The sequence below is a fragment of the Grus americana genome, chromosome 18, assembly GCF_028858705.1.
Source record: "Grus americana isolate bGruAme1 chromosome 18, bGruAme1.mat, whole genome shotgun sequence".
Taxonomy (NCBI): domain Eukaryota; kingdom Metazoa; phylum Chordata; class Aves; order Gruiformes; family Gruidae; genus Grus; species Grus americana.
In genome coordinates, this window is record NC_072869.1 from 479913 (window position 1) to 500772 (window position 20860).

The window sequence follows — 20860 nt, forward strand, 5'->3', positions numbered from 1 at the left end:
GCCCAGGGTCCCCGGCCCGGCCCCGCCCTCCGGGCGGCCAATGGGAGCGGAGCGGCCCCGCCCGGTGCCCCGCCCCCGCCGCGTGCACCGGCCCCGCCTTCCGGGCGGCCAATGGGAGCGGGGAGGCCCCGCCCTCGGGCGGGAAGGGGGCGGGGGCTGCCGCGGCGGGACCGGGGCCGGGACCGGGACCGGGGCCGGGACCGGGCGCAGCATGGGGGGCTGGCGGGACATGACCGCGGAGGTAGGGCCCGCGGGGCGGGTAGCGCGCGGTTCTCGCCCGGGCCGCGGGGCGGGGGCCCGGGCCCTCTCCCGGCACCCGCCGCCCCAGGGCCGCCGCCCGGGCAGAGCTGCCCCGCGCCGCAGCCGCCGTGCCCCCTCCGCAGGCGCTGGAGGAGCAGTACTCCCCCAGCCGCTGGTCCCCCCGCCTGGGCAGGGACGCCGTCATCCAGGCGCACCTCGCGGCCACGGCGGCAGGTGAGGTGCGGGCGGCCCCGGGCCGGCGGAGCGGGGCTGGGGGGCGCCGGGGGCAGGGCTGCCGCTCGGGTGCCCCGGGCCCGGCCCCGCGGGCGGTGCCCCAGGCGCCGTGTCCCCTCGTCCCGCAGGAACCCAGCGGGCCCGGGCCGGCGCGCAGACCTCGCTGCACGTCCCCTACGGCGACGGGGAGCGGGAGAAGCTGGACGTCTATTTTCCCACGGACCCTTCTGGAAGTAGGTGACGGGCAGGCGGCGGGGCGGGCAGGGGCCGTGCCCCCCGGCTCACCCCCGGCTGTGCTGCGCAGCCTTCCCGGTCCTGGTCTACATCCACGGCGGATACTGGCAGTGCCTGAGGTGAGGCGGGCTGTCGGTGGGGGGATCCCTTGGGAAGGGACCCCCCCGGCCCGCTTTTGCCTCCCTTCTCCTGACGCCCAGACTTGTTCTGCGAACTCTGGGTCTGGTCGGCGTCCCAGCCGGCCCCAGGAGACCCCGGCCCCGCGGCCTGGCTAGTTTCTGTTTCCCCCCAGTAAAGACGAGTCGGGATTCGCGGCCCCCCCGCTGGTGTCGCGGGGCGTGGGGGTGGTGGCAGTGGGTTACGACACAGCCCCCGAAGGTAGGTGCTGCCCAGCGGACGCTGCGGCTGCCCGCGCTGGCCCGGCGCCCTCCCGACTCTGCTCTCTGCCCAGGCCACATGGACGCCATGGTGCTGCAGGTGCGGCGCAGCCTCGCCTTCCTGGCGCAGCAGTACCCCGGCATCAGGTGGGCTGCACGCAGCTCCCGGGGTCCCCTCCGCCCCGCTCCCCACCACTGTGGCCGCTGTCGGGTCTTCAGGGCAAACTGTGCCTGCGTCACTCCCTGGGGGGTTTCGCATGTGGCGGTGGCTGTGGCAGCAAGAGGAGGGGGCGAATGAGCCCTGAGCTGTGACAAAGGCTTCGATGCCTCGGTCCGAGCCCCGGGCAATGCCTGTGGCCGTGCTCTTTTGTCACTGCGTGAGGTGTCAGTCGATGGACTGGGGAGCGTGTCCAAGCTGCCACATTTGGGCTGCGGTGCTCGTGGCTGTGCTGCCTGCTCCGTGCGGAGCAGGGTGTCCCCAGGCAGCAGGCACCACGCTGGCTCATGGCTCCCTCTCTCCAGAGGCATTTACCTGTGTGGACACTCGGCAGGGGCCCACTTGGCAGCCATGGTCTTGTCCACGGACTGGACGGAATATGGCGTGGTGCCAGATATCAAAGGTAGCGCCGCCACATCCAGGCGTGGGGGCTGACAGAGAACCGGTGTCTGCACCTGGGACGGGCTCGTACAGGGCTGCGGGGGCTGTAGAGACGAGGGAGATGAGTTGCCCCAGCTGACTGCAGCCCATGGGCGCTGGGAGTGCAGGACTCCGCTCCCGGACAAGCTGCTCCCGGGGGTGCACGTGTCCTGCACCCGCCAGCCGCTCGCTGAGGCCCAGGGACGCAGCACAAGGAGAGTTCCCACACGCGGGGCTGTGAGAGCGGCCCACGCTGCAGGGCCCCTCACCGCTGGTGCCTCTGCCTGCAGGAGCTGTGCTGGTGAGCGGCGTGTACGACCTTGAGCCCATCCTGCACACCTACGTGAACGACGCGCTGAACATGAGCCGGTGAGCCCGCACGCTGCAGGGACAGCGACTGGGAAAGGGCACGGGCAGGCCGGGTGCACGCGTGGCTTTGGCAGCGCAGCCTGCGGGCAAACACCAGCTGGCTCTGCAGCCTGATCCGGGCACAGGCCCTGCACCCTCCGCCTGGCTGGAGCCTGCAGCCGAGGACACGGGTGCTGTGCAGGCGCAGACGCCCTCTCCAAGCGAGGGGCTACCTGGGCTGTCACTGCGGTGTCTCCTCCAGGGAAGTCGCCCGGAGGAACAGCCCCATGCTCTGCGTCAGCCCAGCAGCGCCTGCGGCCTGCGAGGTGCTCGTGGCCATGGCCCAGCACGACTCCCCCGAGTTTCGCAGGCAGTCGCAGGAGTACGGCCAGGTGAGCCCCCGCAGCACCCTGCCTGGCTCCGCGGGGATGCTGCTCCAGCCGGCCCGCTCAGACCTGCTAAGCTGGGATGAAGAGCTCGCGTGCAGTATCGGAGCAGTATTTCTGCTGCTGTGCGATGGCCGCTGCCGAAGGCGACAGCGGCTCGGGGGAGGGCGCTAATCCTTGCCAAGCTGTCGTTCCTGCTGCCCTGTTTGGGGCGGATGGGGGTCGGGGTCCCTCCTGCCAGTGCCAGTCTCTCCGCAGGCTCTGCGTGCAGCCGGCTGGTCCGTCTCACTGCTGGATCTTGCTGGCGTGGATCACTTTGACATCATTGAGAAGCTGTCAGAGGAGAGCTTTGTGCTCACTCAGGTAGGGGAAGAGCTCCCGTCCTCCTTTCACTCTCCGAGCACAGCTGAGACCAGCAGCGCAGGAGGGCTGTGCTGAGAGCTTCCCCTGTACACCGTGGCGGGTGCAGCTTTGGGGCTGGCCGTTGTCTCCAGGGGTGGAGGAGAGGGGCCAGGCACCACTCACAGGGCTCGGCTCCTCGTCCCAGGTGATTCTGAACATGATTTCAAGAGCTTGATGGCATGTTGGGAGCAAACTGAGAAGGGAACCACAGCCCTGCGTGGCAGTGACAGGCAGCCTGCCTGCACCCTGCCCTGCTCCGCTCCTCGCTCCGCTGGGTCTTCTCCTGCAGCACAGGGTGGCTGCTGCCTCCGGGCACCCTCTGTGCCCCCTCCGCTCCATCCAGCCTGCAGTGGGGGGGCTCCGAGCAGGGGAGCACCAGTTATCACCGATTCTCGCCTGGGCTGGCATTCCTTTGCTGGGGTGTCCGTGGAGCGCACGGGGCTGGCAGGCGTGCAGGGCTCTGTCTGGATGGCCTGGTGACGAGGTTCATTCCCTCGGTTTCCTTCAAACTGCTTATTGCCAATACAAAATATAATAGGAATAACTGCTGCCTGGGCGTAACTCTGCTTCGTGGGCAGCTGGGGAGGGGAGCTAAGCCGGCGAGTACAGACTAGACGTGGCTGCTGCAGAGAGAATCTCCTCTTCCAGTGCGGAGCTCCCGTCCTGCGGCTGGGCTTTTCCGTGCCAGCAGCGGGGAGCGCACCACTGAGCCAGCACAGTCCTTTGCACAGGCAAAGTCGGGGACTTGCCAACGCAGAACGCGGCAGGCTCAGCAGGCAGGGGAGCCCGGAGAGCCCGGCTGCGGGGACAAGGCTGTGGGACAGGGGTAGCACAAGCCTGTGGGGACTGGGGGGTGAGCTGGCTGGGCCAAGCTGGGCTCGTGCCCCTGGCACAGTCCTGGCCAGGTACGAACTTGTGAGACGCTTCCACATCCTCAGGAGCGCTTGTCCCTCAACGGGGACCTCTGGGCTATGACAATGTCCCTGCTGCACGTCAGGGGAGGAGCACGCCTCGGAGAAAACACCCTGCAAAGCCACAGCACTGCCAGAACACGTTTATTTTGTGCCCCGAGCATCCCTCGGGATCCATCTCCCTGCCGCATCCTTGCACACTTGTGGTGCGTGTGGGCCAGGCACCGCGTGTGGCCTTTGGGGTGGGGGGTGCCTGGCTCTGCTTTTGGGTGCTGTCTGCAGGACCTGAGTTACAGAAGCTCTGCTTCTGTAGAGGACTAGAGGGTGCTCTGAGAATGCGTTTGCAGGATGACTAGCGGGGCAGGGACGCTGCCTTGGAGGGGTCTGGGTGGCAGCGTGAGATGTGGGCTCCCCTCTGTCCCTCTGGGCACATCTGCGAAGGCACTCCCCCCGCCCCGGGAGATGCAGTGCTCACACTGGGGGGGGGGTGGGCTGGGGTCTCCCTGGAGCTGGGCTCACGCCAGTTTGCAGGGCTGCACGCAGGGGTGGATGTTGCGCTGCAGCCGTTTGGGAACATGCCTGGAGCACGCTCTGGCTGGTCCCAGCCCCTTTGCTGCTGGCTGCCAGGACAGGGTTGGGACAGCCGCCCCAGCCCGCCAGCTTGCCTGCAGCAGGCAAGGGGAGGCAGCTGCCCCCGGGCTGGGGCTGGGAGGATGCTCAGGCCCCCCCTGCACTCGGAGGAGTCGGACGCAGTCCCAGGGCCAGCTTCTCCTGGCACTTCCTGGCCACAAACGCCAGCTTGTTCTTTGCGAGCTCGGTGTCATGGGCCGAGATGTCACGGTGCCAGACCGCGCGCACGGCGTGCGCCGACCAGGGGAACAGCAGGACGCTGACAGCCTGGCCGGTCTCGGCCAACTCCTCCTCACTCACTGCCCGCAGGTGCTCACAGAGCTCTGTGGGGGACGGCCAGCCCCCCCTGATGCTCACCATCACGATGTTTGTTTCCACCGCCACGAGGTCGACAGAGCAGACAGGTGAGTTCAGCCCCTGGATGCCTGGGGGAGGCAGGGTGGCAGGCTGCGAGGCTCGTGCCCAGGAGAGGAGGCTGCAGCCAAGCCCTGCCCCAGTCCCGGCTGAAGGAGGGGCCCTTTGCGCTCCCCCCATGCAGCACCAGGGTCACTGTGGGCACCGCGGGGACAGCAACGGCATCGTCCCGGCACTCCAGCCAGGCAGGGACCCCAGCGGCATCTTTGCCCGGCTGGAGATCCAGGACAGCTGCCCAGGGAAAGTGCCCACGCTGCTGTTACCCCCGGCAGTGCCGGGTGGCGCTGGGTGCGGTGAGCCCAGCCGGCGGGGTGGGGGGATGAGGCTGGGCCCACGCCGAGCTGCCAGGCAGGGCAGGACGCGGCTGCGTAGCAGTGCAGAAGCCTGCAGAGCCGGGCAGAGAGAGCGGCATTAAGCTGCGGGCACCCGTACCTCCCGGCGTGCTGAGGGGCCCCACGATACCTTCGGCAAAGCGTCGGGCGTTGTCGTGGTCTCTGCGCAGCGTCACTTCTGCGTGCTCCAGCAGCAGCAGCCAGCACGCCTGCCTGCCGCATCCCCCCGCCCAGCAGCTTCCGCACACGCCAGGCCTCAGCGACAAACTCCTTGCGTCCAGCCAGCACCGCGCCGGCCGGGGCACCCAGGCCCTGCGGAGCCACCAGAGGAGTGACCCGAGCTGCCCCGGGGGGCTGCGCTGCCCCTGCCCCTCCCGGGGACGTGCCCAGGGATGCCCCAGCCTGCAAGGTGGGTGCTCAGCCCGATGCCCCCCAACAAGGGCGAGGCCCCAGCTTGTGCTGGCCCCATCTGGCCCCAGGGACCCCTCCCCACGCGAGCACACCTTGGAGAAGCACAGGGACACGGAGTCGCAGTGCTGGGCGATACGAGCTGGCTCCACGTCCTGGGCCACTGCCGCGTTCATCAGCCGCGCTCCATCCATGTGCACCCGCAGCCCATAGCGGTCAGCGAGTCCACGGACCTGGGGGCCGGCAGAGGAGGTGCTGGGCCGGGAGGGACCCCTGGGGCAGCCGGCACCAAGGTGAGCCACGGTCTGAGCTCCTCGGCAAGGCCCTGGCGTCCCTGTGGTGCCGTCCAGCTGGGTCTGGCCGCCGGCGCCCGGGCAGGGCTGCTGCCAGCCGCTGGCTCCTACCTGCTGGAGGTAGGTGAGGGGCAGCGCCCGGCCCCCCGCCGAGCTGTGTGTGTTCTCCAGGCAGATGAGCTCGGGGCGCGGGTGGTACCGGCTGCCGTGTGCCTCACGGATGGTCAGCTCCAGCTGGTCCAGGTCGAAGGTGCCGTCTGGCAGGTCCGGCAGTGCCTGGGAGTGGACGCCAGCGACCTGCACCCCGGGCAGGGCAGAGAGCAGAGCTGACGGGGGACGGTGGCGGTGCGTGGGGGTCCCGGCCCTCCGCCCTGCACCGCTGTGCTCAGCCCCCTCCCCTGCCCCAGGCTGCGGCTCGGGGCGACCCGGGCGATGCTGCTGCCGCCGCAGCCCTGCAAGGGATCCTCGCCCGGCCCGGCCCCGGCAGCCAGCGGGGGGCAGCAGCAAGCCGCCCTCCTGCCCCTGCCTGCGCTGCCGGTACCGCCGGGCCCCCAGCCCGTCCGCAGCACCCACCTGCGCGGCCCCGCCGTGCTCGTAGAGGTGCAGGTGGGAGTCCCGGCCCAGGAGCATCTGAGCCCCCCTGCGCTGGCAGTGGCACATCACTGGGAGGGAGAGGGGCCGTGAGGGAGGGGGCACCGCGGGCAGCACCCAGCGGGCAGCACCCAGCGGGCAGCGCGTACGGGAGGGCAGGCAGGCTCAGCTGGGGTCCCGCGGGCTGCCTGCGCTCTGGCGGTTTGCGGGGCTCTGGTGCGCGAAGGCTGGGCATGCAGCACAGCGGTGCCGCAGCAGCACGGCCTCCTCCGGGCATGGGGCTCCCGCTCGGTCCCCAGAGGTGCTGGGGCTGTCGGACGGGGGGCTGCCCGCAGCAGCTGGAGGTGGGGGAGCGGTTGGGGGGGCCTGGCCTCCCTCCCTGGTGCATGCACGTGGCTGGGGCTGGAGTGGGGCCCGCACTCCCACACAGTGCATGGTGGATCCCCGCTCACAGGAGGGCAGGAAAGCAAATCGGGTAAAGGTTAACTGAACTGAGTGGAGGCCGAGTGCGGGACAGGGATGAGCAGACCCAAGGGGGGGTTTGCTCAGCAGCAGCATGAAGCAGGCAGCAGCTCCAGGGTCTGAGCAAGATCATGCTGCTGCAGATTTGAAGTGGAGGGGGCTGAGGAAGGGGCAAGGAGATGCATCGGGGTCAGAAAGGACCTGCTGCCCACAGGTCTCCCCTGCTGCGGTCCGGGCAGCTTCCTGAGCTGAAGCGGGGCTCTCCTTGGGACCCCAGGGAGGAGCAGGGCTGGTCTTGCCCTCTGCACCCTCCACGGGATGGGGGCATAAACCAACCCCTCGGTTTGTGACCTGGCCGCCCTAGGGTGCGGGGAAGGAGAGCTGGTCACGGCCCCGGGCACTCACCGGCGATGAGGTTCGCCATCGTGGCCGTGGGCACAAAAAGAGCCTCCTCCATCCCCAGGATCCCTGCGGCCAGGCACTGCAGCTCTGCAGGGGGGAGAAACACGGGGGTTGGGGGGGGGGGGGCATCTGCTGGCCCTGAGTGGGCACGGGGGGGCGGTAGGGAACCCCACAGGTCCAGGCTGCAGCCCCCAGCCCCGCCGTGCCCCCCCGCCCCTCCACACCCCCCAGCCCCGGAGAAGCCCTGCTCTGGGCAGCCCGCTGGGCTGGGGGGACTGTGGGCAGGGAACACGTGGGGGGGGCCCGTCCCCGCCGCCCACCGTTGACCGCCGGGTCCTCCCCGTAGTCGTCGTCGCCCACGGCGGCGCGGGCCATGGCGCGGCGCATCCCCGCGCAGGGCCGGGTCACCGTATCGCTCCGCAGGTCCACGGCGCGCGGCGTGGGCCCGACGGGGCGTGGGGGGCCCCGCGGCTGCACCGACCCCGCCCCGGCCCCGGCCCCCGCCGCGGGCAGCCGGCCCCGCCGCAGCGCCACTCCCGCACGCCGCGCCGCCAGCATCGCCGGGACCGCCGGGACCGCCCCGCCGCAAGGGCTCCCGGGCGCGAATGCGGGCGGGGGCGGGATCGCCCGGGCGGCCCCGGCCCCCGTTGCGGGCGGGGCCGGGGCTGGGAGCCGCGGCCGTGGGCGGCACGACCCGCAGGGACGGCCGGACACGGGGCAACGGCTGCTGCGTGGGCACCGAGCGCGTCCCGGGGCCGCCCCCGCAGCGCGGCCCCTGCAGACCCTCCCCATCCCTCCACCCCTCGCCGCCCGGCCTCTGCCCCGAGCCACGGTGCGAGGGCAGGCAGAGGCGCCGGGGGACGCGGGTGGGTGCTGCCCCAGGCCCCCAGCTCTCCCGCGGCCCCTCGCTTTGCCGGGAGTGCCCGTCCCGGACGTGCTGCTGGAGGGAGCGCCAGTGCGAGGCCGTCTGTGCCCGCTCGGCCACGGCTCCCCAGGGATCTGCGAGTCTTTCCACAGGCCCATGGCGCCGCGTGCTGAACGGCAGTGGCTCCCGCCACGCTGCTCCCGCTGCCAGCAGGGATGGCGCAGGGTGACCTTGCTGCTGGGAATCGGCTCCAGCTTCTGGCTGCGTTTGCCCTGGAAACAGCTGACGCCGTCCTGTGGCACTGCAGGCAGGCACGTGTTGCAGCAGTGCTGGTGTCGGCTCTGCCTGCACCGGGGAGGGGGCCCGCTGGCATCTGGCTCCTGGCAGAAGTCCCCACTGCCCCTGGAGCAGCGGGCACATGCGTGGCTCAGCAGTGAGACCCCCACTTTCCCCCACAGGGCTGGGCTGGCTGGAGGCTGGCGATGCTCCGTGTGGCAGACTCAGCCCACGGCCACGGGGCTCTGCCGGGATTGCCTGGGCCGTGCCCGCCTCGTACTGCAGGCGGGGAGGGGGACACAGCTCTGCAGCACTCGGCACCTCTCCTGGCACTTGCAGGGGGAGCAGTGGGGCAGGTGCATTTGGGTGGCCCCCTTCCCCTTGGGGCCATGTGCTGCCCGGCCCCTGCCTGCCCGGTGCCTCTCCCCTCACACGTGCTGTGCCACTGCCTCCCCATGTGTGCAGCCCCCAAAACAGCCCCAGTCCAGCCGCCTGCGCCACAGCCCCGCTATGCTGCCGCCTTTCTCCCTCCGCCATGTGCCACCACACATGCCTGGCTCCCCAGCCCATCCACCCCGCAGCTGCCCCGGCTGGCTGCCCGCACGCCTGCTGCCCTGCCTGCGCCCCTGCACGTGGGGCCTCATCGCCACCTCCCGCTGCAGCCCGCGCTGTCAGCCCCGCAGATGAGTGGGCCATAAACAGTCCTTCATGGAGACGTTTTTCACACGCAGGGCCACATGTTAACAGTTTTTCTTTATTTACTGCCTCCATTTCCTCTTTGTTCCAGGAACTTGTCCTCCAACTTCAAGTTGCTCATGATTAGGCAAAAAGGCCTCTAATCTCCCCGATCTGATTTACCGTCACTGAGAGCAGACGCTTCCCGTTACTGGCCCTGGGAGCATGGACAGCGGAGCTCTGCCGGCTGCTGTGCCGAGCCTCTCCTCCCCAAAGCTGCCCCGCTGCACGCGCTGCCTTCCCAGCAGCTTCCTCTTCCAGTAAGCGCTGGGCAGCCCGGCCAGTCGTGCTGGCAGTGAAGGGCTGGGGGGGAAGTGCAGCCATGGGGCCCTGGGCTGGGGACCCCACCGTGGCAGGGGCAGGGCAGGCTCCAGAGCTGCTTCCTCCGCTCCCTTGGGAAGGGCCAGCTGGCCAGAGCATCCCTCAGCCGTGGCCTCCCCAGCCGCTCACCTGTCCGCTCCCGCTGTGCCCGGCGTGGGGAGAGCACCCATCCTGGCCATCCCTCTTGTCTCAGCCCCTGCAAGCGCTGGTTTCAGGGGTGACTTGGGGCTCTGTACTGTGCAGCCCCCCCACCAGCCCAGGCAGGGCCTGGGGTCCGTGGCCGTGCACGGGGCTCCTTCACTGGGAGGCGGCCATATCCTTCGCAGGACCTTGCAGCATGGCATGGCCTCCACCTCAAAGCCCCACGTCCTGCCAGCCCCATGCCTTTCCCCCGGAGCTCTGGGCTGGGGCTCTGCTTTGGGGGTCTCCCTATGCTGCCAGCACTCAGCGAGTTTCCCCCCCCCCCCCGATCACACAGGGCCCAGCAGGGCCGTGGTGGGGGCTTGGCAGGGCCAGCCCTGCAGCCCGCAGGAGGGCTCGTGGCCTCGTGTGGGGCTGGCCAAGCCAAGGCCGCCGGCGTGTGGGCAGCAGGAGGGCAGCGCCGGCGCCTGGCCGGCGGCTCGGCGAGGGCTCGGCCAGTGGTTGGGGGGGCTCGCCCGGGGGCTCGCCCAGGGCTGGGCTGTGCCGTGGCTCCCACGCCCGCCCACCTCCCAGCGCCAGCCGGTGGCTCCCGGCCCCACCGAATGTGCAGCCGTGGTGGGCTGAGCTCAGGCTCCAGCCGTGCCTCCCCAGGGCTAAAATTAGCAGCCAAGGCCTGGCCGGGGAGCGAGCCCAGGTCCCGCCGGGGAGGATCGGGTTTCCCCCCCGCCCTCCCTGCCACAGGCCTGGCAGCCGCCGGGGCGATTCCCGGAACCGGCCGGGCTCCCCCTGCCCCCGGCCCCACAGGCAGCCCTGCGAGCAGCCGCTGCCAGGCCCTGCCCGCTCGCCCAGCTCCATGTCCCGGCCCTGGGGCCCACCACATGTCCCCTCTGTGGGTGCCTCAGGATGGGCCGGGGGCCGGGGGGAGGCAACGGTGGCCAGCGCCAGTGTGGCTGTGCCTCCTCAGCCAGCGCCAGGTTGGGGCCAAGCTGCCTGCTGCCCCGCACACATGGCTGCCCTGGGGACAGGGCTGGTGGCTGGTGGCCGGCGCTCTGCTCCCAGCCCCCTGGCAGAGCTGGTGGGTGGCGGGCCGGGGAGGGGCTGCAGCACAGGGCTGCCGGTGGCACAGGCGGTGCCACGGGTGTCTTGCACCAGGTGACTGCACCTGGCCGCGGGGCCTGGCAGCGACCCCCAAGTGCCCACCATGAGCTCAGGGGTGTTGTCCTGCTGGGCTGCCGTGGCCCTGTGGCTGCACTGCCTGCGCTGCCTGCCCTGCCTGTGCTGCGGGCTGCCAAAGCTCATCCTGTGAGCTGGGGTTGGCTGGCCTGATGGGCCCTGCTCCCACCCGGGCAGGGGGGAGCCACCATCAATCATCCCTGGAGGGGTAGGAGCCCTGGAGCCAAGTGATTTCCTACTGTCGGGAACCGCGGAGCGATGCCTGGAAGAGCCGGGACATGCTGGGCTCTTGGCTCAGCCTGCCAGGGGCACAGCCAGGCCTCCAGCATGCTATGCCATGCCGCGGCCAGTGCCAGGCCATGCTGGGGTGGAGATGGCACCGAGGGATGGGTGTTGCCCTCTCTGCCGGCCCCAGCCCACCGCTGTCCTGGTGTAATGGCGTGTTGAGCGCGGGCTCCTTGGGGCGTGTGCTGGTGGCTGCTGGCACATGTGGCGTGCAAACGAGCCTGAGCCCAGAACAAACCCTCGACAGCCGTTGGGACGCACCCGGCGGGCACCACCAACCCAGCCCGGTGGGGTGGGACTGCCCGGAGGAGGGTCGGCGGGGCAGGCCAGCGCAGCGCGAGGTTCGGCTGCGATTGCCGTCACCGTGGGCTGGGGCCGGTTGTTTCCCATGGGGCACTGGCGTGGGACAGGGCGGGCAGAGCCCCCGGCCGGCAGCAGCGGGTGGCCCCGGCCCCGGGCCGGCTGGGCACGTCCTTGCCCTGGTGGTGGGAGCCGCGGGCAGGGCCCGCACCGGGGGTGCCGGGGGGCCCGGCCAGCAGCCGGGGGAGCCGTGCGCCGAGTCCGGCAGCGAGCCCCGCGGGGCCGGCAGAGCGGCCGGAGCCCGGAGCCGGAGCCCAGCGGATGCTGCCGGCCCCCGGGGCTGCGGCCGGCCCGGCCCTGCCCGCGGGAGCGGAGCCGTCGGGACGTGCGGTGCCGACCGGTTCCCCAGTCCCCAACCTGCCGGGGCTGCTCGGGTGACCCCTCCCTCCGCCGGCAACAACTTTTCCAGTAAAACCACCGCAGAAATCCCGGCTTCCCGACAGGCCCGCCCCTCGGCCGCCGGGGGGGCGCGGGCCGCCCTTAACCCTTCCCGGCCCGGACCCGCGGCCGCCCGGGGCCCCCCGCGCTGCCCCGGCCGGTGGCTCCGAGCCCGGGGCCGGGCGTCCCGCAGAGCCGCGCAGGGGGGTCTGGTCGCCCGCCCCGGGTCAGCGATGCCCCTGCTCCCCGGGGGGCCGGGGGGGTCCCGGGGGGCGGCAGGACGGCAGCGCTAGAGCAGCCTGACCCGCTGTGCACGGGGAGGTGGGTGGGAGAGCACCGACACGGACCCCCGCCCCGGGATGCCTTTGTGTCCGCATCCTGCCCAGGTGCGGTCCGGCCGGGCTGTGGGAAGGGACCCCCGTGCTCGCAGTGCCAGTGGTGCCGCGGGTTTTCCTTCTCAAGGTGCAGCTGACGTGCAGGGAGCAGGGCCTTGACCCGCAGAAGGAGCATCCCAAGGGTCAAGGAGCTGGAGAACCGTCTGGGAAAAAAGCCCCTCTCCAAGGGGAACCCCAGCATGTCCTGGCCCCTGGGGCTGTGGGGCAGAGGGGCAGCTGGGGCGTTGGGTGCCCAGGCAGGACGGGGTTCTGCCTGTCCCGGCCGAGCAGGAGTGACGTGCTGCGCAGGGCTGGCGGTGCTGGGAGCTGGTTTGTGGGACACGTGGCCTGAGCCCCAGCTCACAGCGGGCACCCGCGGCTGGGCCCAGCCACGGCTTGAAGGTGCGTGTCCCTGGGCGGAGGTGTGGAGGGTGGGTGGGCTGCTCAGCAAGGATGGGGAGAGGAGACCACTGCAGGTGGGTGGCGAGGAGGGAGCAAACCGCTGCTGTGGATGGGACACAGCGACTTTGGCTGCACATGGGCAGATTGGGGTTAGACGCATCAGACGCGTTCTGCGGCAAGGAGCGGTGCAGGAGGTGGGTAGGTCCTCTCGTCCCTGAGCCCTGGTGCTGGGAGCAGCTCTCGGGGGCACCCTGCGAGAGCACTGCTGCTGGTTGCGGCTCTAGGATGGGTGGCTGTGCCAGCTCGGCAGCCCTTCGCCAGAGCCCCACAGGGCCGCTCCTGCCGGGTGGGCAGAGCCGGGGCTCCATGCCGGGAGCTGTGTCGGGCCGTCCCCGGCCGTGCCCTGCCTGCCGCCAGCCCTGGCCCCGCACTGGCTGCTACACTGGTCGAGCCAGGGCTGAGGTAAGTGCTGTAATTGTTTTCTCTGTGGCCCGAGATGAATAATTGAGAGGTCTTTGAGGAGAATTAATTAGCCCGTTTATTGGCAGTAAACGCTTTTCTCCAGATGATGAAATAGATCCTGAGCCACACGTAGGGCAGGCAGATGCAGGTCGCTGAGGCTGCTCTGGAGCTTGCCGGTGCCAGGTCCATGGGCCAGCTGTGCCGGTGCCCCGTGCCCATTGCGGGGCAGGCATGCTGGTGACAGCTCCCACGGCCTCCCGGTAGCCACATGTGCCCGGAGCTCACTGCACCCACGGCCAGTGCTTTCTGAGGAGAACCCGGCGTGGGTAGGAGCAGGGAACACCAAGGGGTGGTCAGGATCCTGCCCCAGCCCCGTGTGGAAGCTCCTTCCAGGCTGCTCTGCACAGGGTGGACTGGCGAACCCCTTGGGGACAGCCCCGGCCAGCCCTGGCAGAGCTCTGCCCCACGGCACGGCACGGCACGGCATGGCACAGCACAGAGGGGCTGGCTGGTGGCCCCGGGCAGGGGGGCAGGGCTGAGCCACGAAGCCCCTCGGCTGCCTGAAGCTGTCGGTTGAGCAGTGCTGCCCTTCTGAGCCAGCCCTCTGTCACCCATTGCTGGCACCCCGGTGTCCCCATGTCCCCATCGGGTACTAGTGCTGCTGTGGTGGTGCAGGGAGGGCAAAGCCTGGCGCTGCAGCGTGGGAGCCCTCTGCCCCCCACCGTGCCCCTGTGGCTTCCTGCTCCCTCCGTCTCAGCCTGTGCTGGGGGCTCCCTCCCTGTGCGACCCTGCTATGTCCCCTTGCATCTCCTTCCTCATGGCTGCCAAGGTGGTGCCAGCTTGGGGTTTATGGCCTGCACCTCCTCCTCCTCCTCCCCTGGGCGTGAGGGGAAGGGCCCTGCACAGCCAGAAATGCTTAAACAAGGATTTCCTTGTTGCTGCACGAGCTGTTTGCCTTGCTCCCAGGCCAGCCGTTAATGAGGTTTGGCAGGAGACACTGGCAGCCCCAGCCATTGGATTTCTATAAATCAACCTGGTGCTAATGCGTGGGGCTTGCTGGGATGGAGCTGCTCAGCCTCGGTGTACGGGGACCGCAGCCCACAGGCAGCTCGTGGCTGGGATGGAGCTGCTCAGCCTCCGTGCACAGGACCGCAGCCCGTGGGTGCAGAAGAGGGGGGGTCTAGCACAGCCATCGCAGCTTGTGGGGCTGGGGTGCTCTGCGACACCAAGGCATGAACGTCCCCGCGGTTTTGGGGTGGTTGGATGAGCCGCTGCCGGGTTTGGGGGCAGGCTGGGCGGCAGCCACAGCTCTGTGGGGGCCGTGGGTGCCCCTCTGGGTGAGAAGCGTCTCCTTGGGAGTCCCAGGCAGCCCCTGGGTGTGGAGCAACCTGGCAGGGCAGAGGGGGGGCCGGGGGCGCCGAGGGGACGAGGGGACCGTGGCTGCTTCCCAGCAGGCAGGTCGAAGTGGCCCCTCCAGCTGTTTGTTTCCAGGAATCGCAGAAAGTGTAAAGCAAAATAAAGCAGCTTCCCGCAGCTGAGGTCCTGCCGTATCCTGCTCCGTCCCCACATCCCCCACCTCCCTCCCCCCAGCCCCGGAGAGGCTGCCGGGTGCTCAGTGCGCTGGGGCCAAGGGTGGCTTTGCTTCCCTGCCTGCCCTGCTTTGGGGTGGGGGCCGTGGCTGTGCCCCCTGCACCGTGCATGCCTCACACCCTGCGTCCCCCTGCCCCTGGGGCTGTCAGGCATGCAAAGCAGGGCAGGCAAATTACCCAGCCCTCCGGGAAACGTCGCTGCAGCTGCGGCGGGTGGCTACCGCACGGCGGCTGGCCCCTGCCGGGAAGCAGCGGCGTGGTGGCACGGCTTGCACGTGGGCCTGTTGCACCGAAGCTGCTTGCAGCAGTTGTGCCCGGCTGCCGCTGGCACGGGGAGGCTGCAAAGGGTGCGAGTCCTGCAACCCCCACATATTGCTGAGCTGCCCTGCCTGGAGTGGCCGTCCTTCCCAGCCGGGGACGCTGGCTGTGCGGGGCCATGCCCGGCCGGGAGCCTTGCTGGGGCACCTGAACTGGGGCATGGAGGAGATTCACATCGAGCAGGGCCTCCTGGGAACAGGCTCTCGCGTGTTTTGCTCCTGGCAGCCCTGTGCCCAGAAAAGAAGGCGCCGGGAAGCGGGACCTGTTATCTCTGGTTTCCCACAGTGATATGCTCGCCTCGCCGACGTGGGCCCTGCGGGGCCTCGGACAGCCGGCTGTTTGCTCTTCTCACCTGCAGGACGGTTTGTTTGGGGAACCGGCGCGGCCCGTCTCCCCTGTGCCGCGCTCGCCGGGTGCAGCTGCTGCAGCCGCAGCCTGGGCTGGGGTTCACTTTCACTCGCAGGGCTCCCACCGGCTCTGTCTGCCCGGTGGGTTTGTCTGAGCTCCCTCACCTCTCCTCCGTGCCAGCCACTGTGTCCCCCCCCTCCAGCCCCCAGCGCTGGCCCTGGCGTGCTGGCAGAGCCCCCCCGGGGGCAGCCGGCTGGTTGGGCAGCAGAGGCTTTGAGCGAAGGAGGGGGCTGCGGGGTGGGCTCAGCTCTGCCCCAGCCGCGGGGATCAGTGGGGCTGAGGCTCTGGGGAGGCTGTCAAGGGGGGACATGAGATGAACGCGTGCGGGCGGGGGCCGCAGCAGGGTGCTGGAGAGAGTGGGGCCATGCTGTGCATGCGGCCGGAGCTGATACCGGGTCCTGGTGGGCTGGGCTGGGTGCGGGGCAGGGACGGACCCCGCTCCAGCAGCCCCCTTTACTGCAAAGCTGCTGAGAGAGCGGCGGGGCTGCGCCGGGCGGCTGGCCTGGGGAAGAGCCGCCAGTCTCAAGGTGATGTTTCAGTTCCTGCTCTGAGCGTGCTTTCCCCCTCATCAAGAAACCCCTCTGCTCTCGCTCTGAAAGAGAGTTTCTGCAGCGTGTGGAAACCGAGAGAAACCCCAGCCCCGGCACGGCCCTGCCGACCGGCTGGGCTCTTGTGGGCTCACCACTGGCTGCCAGGAAAGCCCCGGTCCCCAGCCCCTGGCCCCCTCCCCACCTCCCCTCCAGCCGTAGTCGGGCCGTGCGGCTGCAGCAGCCCATGCTGGGGCAGCCCCCGCGCCAGTGGTGTCCCCCCAGGTCAGCAATGTTCCCCTGCAGTCACCCCGCAGCAGGACGGCACCGGGATGGTGGTGGGGACAGCGGGTGGGTGTCTGCCAGGAGCTGCCCCTCCGTCCACGGCCACACACCTCCACCCCGCCGGCATCCCCTGCTCCGCTCCCAACAGTCTGGGGTGCCGCCGGCACTAACAGGGATGGGATGTGCCCGGTCGGGGCAGAGGGAAGATGCTGCTGCTGAGACAGTGTGCCCGCTGTGGCCGGGACCCGGCACTTCCCCTCTGTCGGCACCTGCTTGTGGGTGTGCACGCAGCTGGGGGCTACGAACCGCGTCTGACTGCCTCGGCGAGAGCTGGCCAGCAGCCAGGGCACACGGTGCCAAGCACAGGCGGCACCGGCGAGCCCACGGCCCCGCGGGGACCTGCTTATGGCTGGGGCAGCTGCACGGGGCACTGGCGTGCGCAGCTCTGTGGGTGGGGGCACCTGTGCGACGCTGGCAACCCGGGCTCGTCCTGGCCCCCTCACCGGCTCCGGCGACTCCCAGGGCCCCACTCCTCGCCGTGGGCAGGGACCCTCCCACCGGGGTGCCTGTGCCCGTGCCCCTCGGCAGCTGCTGCAGCTGCGAGGCCAGGGGCTGGGAACAGGAACCCCAGCGGGAGGTTGTGCAAGGAGGGACCCACACGGCCGGGAGGGCACGGCAGCCGCGGCCATCAGCGTGTCGAAATTCCACGCTCTTACAGAAAAGCCCCCGGGCAGAATTCCTGACAGGGGTGATTCATCCCCCGCTGGAAGCGATGACTTTGCCTCTCCAGTAAACCCTCTTCAGCTCAGCAGATGAAAGGGGCAGCGAGTGCCACTGCACCCGCACCGCCACCAGCACCCGCTGCGGGGTGACGGGGCTGCCCTGAGCCCCACAGGCAGCGCCGGGGGTGCCGGGTGAGCCAATGAGGGCTGGGGGTGGTGGGGGGCTGAGAGCCGCCGGGCAGCGGAGAGGTGGGCGCCAAGCGCAGAATTGACTTCCCGGCTCCCGTCCCTGCGGGGACCTCCCCTGTCCCCGCTGCCGCCTGCACCCCGTGCGGGTCGGTGCCGTGGCCAGGTGCTTTGGGGGGACTGTCCCCCACCGGCGAGGGCACGCGGGACGGCCCTTTCCAGGAAGCGCGCGCGAGGGCAGCCAGGCTGCAGAGTTCCCGACAGCAGCTCTGGTTTTAATAACAGCAAATCAATGGATGCCCGATTCCGGCCAGAGCAAACTCCTGCGCTTCCTTCCCTGGCCTCCCCGGCTGGTGGCTTCCCTGCAGGGCAGAAACGACCAGGATGGGAGCCCTGACCCTGGCGACTGCACGTGCGTTTCCAAGCACTGGTGGCCCACGCCTGCCTGCCCTGCCTGCTTCACCCCGCCCCGGCACGCTGCCTGCACCCCGGCCCTGACGGGCTTGGCTGCACTGCACGGCGAGGGGAGGACGACGGGGGTCCTCGCTGCCCCTGCCCAGCCCCGGGCTGCACCCACCCCCCTCGCCCCAGGCAGGTGCTGCCGGCGGGGCTGCTCGGTGGCTGGGCATTCCCAGCTGCTCCTGGCTGCTCGCCTCCCCCAGCCCTGCGCCGTGATTCAGCCCCCCTTCCCCGCGGGGTTTGCACAAACCTCCCTGCTCTCTTTGTGCTTGTTTTGAGAACAGATTAGTCATGGCTCTTAGCTGGCTTCCAGCAAACTGCACAACAGCACCATGGAAAAACGAGAACAGCAAAGTGATGACTCAGCAGGGCTCACACTCCCGTCACTTGGGTGCCAACTGTCCCCTGCTCCCGTGTGGCCCCGGGCACTGGTGGCGACCACTCGGCGTATGCGGCAGCCGGGCCAGGGCGGGCGGGCGATGCAGGGAAGGAGAGCCCGGGGGCAGCACCTGCCTGGAAGCAGCAATGGGCGAGCAGGGGCTGGCTGGGTGGGATGTCGGGTCCCCGGCGTCCCTGGGGGTGATGGGCCATTGAGCGCAGCCTCCGCCCCATCCCCGATGGCACCTCGCTGCCCCGCGCCCACCCCGATGCTCATCGGCCAGAGCATCCCGCCGCCGGCAGCTCCGGCTCAGCGCCCAGCGAGGCTGCGCAGACTCAAGGGCTACCGCGGCTGCTGGGGAGCCCCAGTCCTGCCGGGGCAGGCACCCCCGGGCACCGGGCCCCTCCTGGCCAGCACCTGTGCACCGGGGCCGTGACAGTGACAGGAACTCCCGGGGCGGGCCCTTACCGTACCTCGCACCTCGCTCTGCAGCCCTTTATTGCCCTGCCTTGGCTGGCTGCCCGGCGGCACGACGCGCTGCCAAGTCTCCGTGCCAGGTGGCTTATCGTGATCCCATGGTGCTGGACACCAACTGGTGTTGGCTGCCAAGGATGAACAATGTAATTGCTGGAATTACAGTAAAGTGCTCCCATTCCCACTCGTTAAATGCTGAGACAGGGCCCCTGGGTCCTTCCAGGGAACATCTGCTCCAGCTGTGCCCTCTGCCAGCCGCACGCCCCGTCCTTGCCCAGCGCGGCGCCGCCTCTGCCCATCACCCCCAGCCCGGCCGGCACAGGCTGGAGCTGCTCTCTGCCGACGGGCCCTGGGAGCCGCGGGACAGGCACAGCCCACCATGCTCGCGGGCACCTTTGGGTCCCCCGGCATCGCCCGCCAGTGGGGAGGGGGCACGTGGGCAGGGCTGGACTGGGAGAAGCAGCGCCAGCCCCACGGATGCAGGGTCCCACGTCCGGGAGCCACATCCCCAGCCGCGTGTGCGGCATTGCCGCTGCCTGCTCCTGCGCCGGGGCCGAGGCCAGGGCTGATGCGAGGCCAAGGGATGCTCCAGGGCTGGGGTTTGGCACCTGCCCATGGCTGCTCTGCCAGGGTCATCCGAGGACTCCGCACTGTGCTGGGCAAACACACCCAAGGCAGCTGGCAGCCTGCAGCCCGGAGCACCCACGGGGACCTCCCATGACGTGCCGTCGGGGTGCCCGTGCCCAGCAGCGACCACAGTGTTGGCGAACGCAGGTGCAAGAGCAGCACAGGCCGGCGCCGGGATTGCTGGCTGGGGAGCGGGAGAGAGCTGGCCCCGGGGAGGGCACGGGACGGGGTCTGCCCGTGTGCTGGCACCCTCCACCCACCCTGGGCACGGCCCTCCCGGGGACGGCGCAGGCAGCACTTGGTCCCCAGCACAGAGTCAGGGCTCGGGCCGCAGGATGCAGCCCACCGCCATCCATCCACCCCGCAGCCCTGGCACTGCTGGTGCTGGGCTGCTGCTCCCTCCATCTTGGCCGTGCCTCCAGCTGTGGGACGGGGGGGCCTGCGGCTGCCATTGCCACAGCAACGTGGCTTTGTTTGAAACCTTTCTCTGAAATGTCAAGACTTTCTTTGGGCTCCAGCTGCTGCTGCCGGGATGAAAACTTCCTCCTGGGCTGTGGAAACGTGCTGGGGGGGGGTTTCCACTCTGAACGTCCGCCTCCGCATGAGCAGCGAGAGCTCTGCCCTGCGCCATGGCCGGTGGTCGTAGGGTGCAGGACCGAGCCCCGGGCAGGTGCTGGAGTGGGCAGGGACTGCGGGGCACTGGGAGAGGCTGCTCCCTCGCAGGGTCCCATGGGGTGGGTGAAGGGTCTGTGTCTCTCAAAGCTCAGGGCGCTGCTGGCTGGTAGGGCAGCAGGACTCCCGGCCCGGCTGGTGGGCAAGGGGGATCGGGGAGCCGGTGGATGTGGCTGCTGGGGGGGCTGGGGCAGCGCAGCCCGGCGGAGCTGCTGATGGAAGGAGTGAGGAATCCGCAGCTGCTGGCTCCCTCCGAGCTGACTGCGGGTCTGGCTGGAGAAGCAGCAACAGAGAAGGGTTTCCATGGGGATGTACACAGGCCTCTGGGCTCCTCTGCATCCCGAAATACATCCTGGCCAGGGCACGGGGGTCCTGCTGCCACCCCACACGCCCCGCCTGCTCGCAGCTCTGCCCCGGGAAGAGCCAGGGGCCAAGCCAGGCACACGATGAAGGGGCTCACGGCAGACCCTGTGGCTCCCGCGGCTGCCAAGGCTCTGCCCCTTCTGTGCCAGCAAGGGGATGGGTGGCCGCCGGCCAAGCCCCTGCAGGGGCCAGGGATCTCGTGCACAGGGCTGTGCTGTGTGTGCCTGCCCGGGGCAGAGGGGCAAGTCGAGGGGATGCCATGGGACCCGGGGGCTCTGGCGGGTCCTGGGGATGTCGAGCTGCAGGGCTGCGCAGCCCCACTCCTCCTCCAGCGCAGGGAGACATCACCCGTCCTGAGCCCACAGCCGGGGCAGCCAGCGCCAGCCCCGGGCTGTGCTGCAGAGCCTGAGCTCGTGCTTCCCGGCAGCACGCTGGGGAGCAGATGGCTTGGTCCCTGTTCCCAACCGTCCCCGTGGCCCTGGCCCGCAGAGGAATTGCCATGTAAGGAGCAGGTGGTGCCATTTACAGTAAGTCCCCGGTTGCTGCACAGCCCTTTCCTGCATCCTACTGGGAAACGCGGTGGGGGATGTGGGAACGTCCTGGCGCTGCAGAGCTGAGGCAGGAGGAAGTGCGCGAGGGGTGTGCCGCGAGGTCGGGGTGTTTGTGGTGAGCTCCCTGCCTGGCTCTGCCGCCCCGGTGGCCCCCGGTCCTGCTGCTCACTGCCACCCTCCTCGGGGTGACCACTGAGTCCCGGGTGCAAGGACAGGAGAGGCTGGCG

General features: G+C 70.0%; 2 protein-coding genes across 4 annotated transcripts; one reads left to right on the forward strand and one right to left on the reverse strand.

The window, feature by feature from the left end:
• The first annotated feature begins 141 nt into the window (after window positions 1-141).
• AFMID (arylformamidase) lies at window positions 142-3407 on the forward strand. 3 transcript variants are annotated; one of them, XM_054846987.1, is made up of 11 exons: window positions 142-241; window positions 384-474; window positions 603-707; window positions 779-827; window positions 909-1086; window positions 1160-1232; window positions 1637-1705; window positions 2013-2091; window positions 2333-2462; window positions 2715-2819; window positions 3004-3407. In XM_054846987.1, exons 1-11 carry the CDS (start codon window positions 212-214, stop codon window positions 3031-3033), a joined length of 939 nt encoding a protein of 312 aa, XP_054702962.1. In that variant the 5' UTR covers window positions 142-211; the 3' UTR covers window positions 3034-3407. The 3 variants fall into 3 exon arrangements, with proteins under 3 accessions (XP_054702962.1, XP_054702963.1, XP_054702965.1); XM_054846988.1 differs by having other exon boundaries at window positions 1001-1086; window positions 1608-1705; XM_054846990.1 differs by lacking the exon at window positions 1637-1705.
• Window positions 3408-3907: 500 nt separating this feature from the next.
• Window positions 3908-8068, reverse strand: LOC129214784 (uncharacterized). Its single transcript, XM_054846986.1, is given in 8 exon segments — window positions 3908-4824; window positions 5276-5337; window positions 5339-5457; window positions 5649-5786; window positions 5958-6143; window positions 6420-6508; window positions 7305-7388; window positions 7622-8068. Coding segments are annotated over 8 exon segments (1254 nt in total). The 5' UTR covers window positions 7860-8068; the 3' UTR covers window positions 3908-4486.
• Between the last annotated feature and the right edge of the window lie 12792 nt (window positions 8069-20860).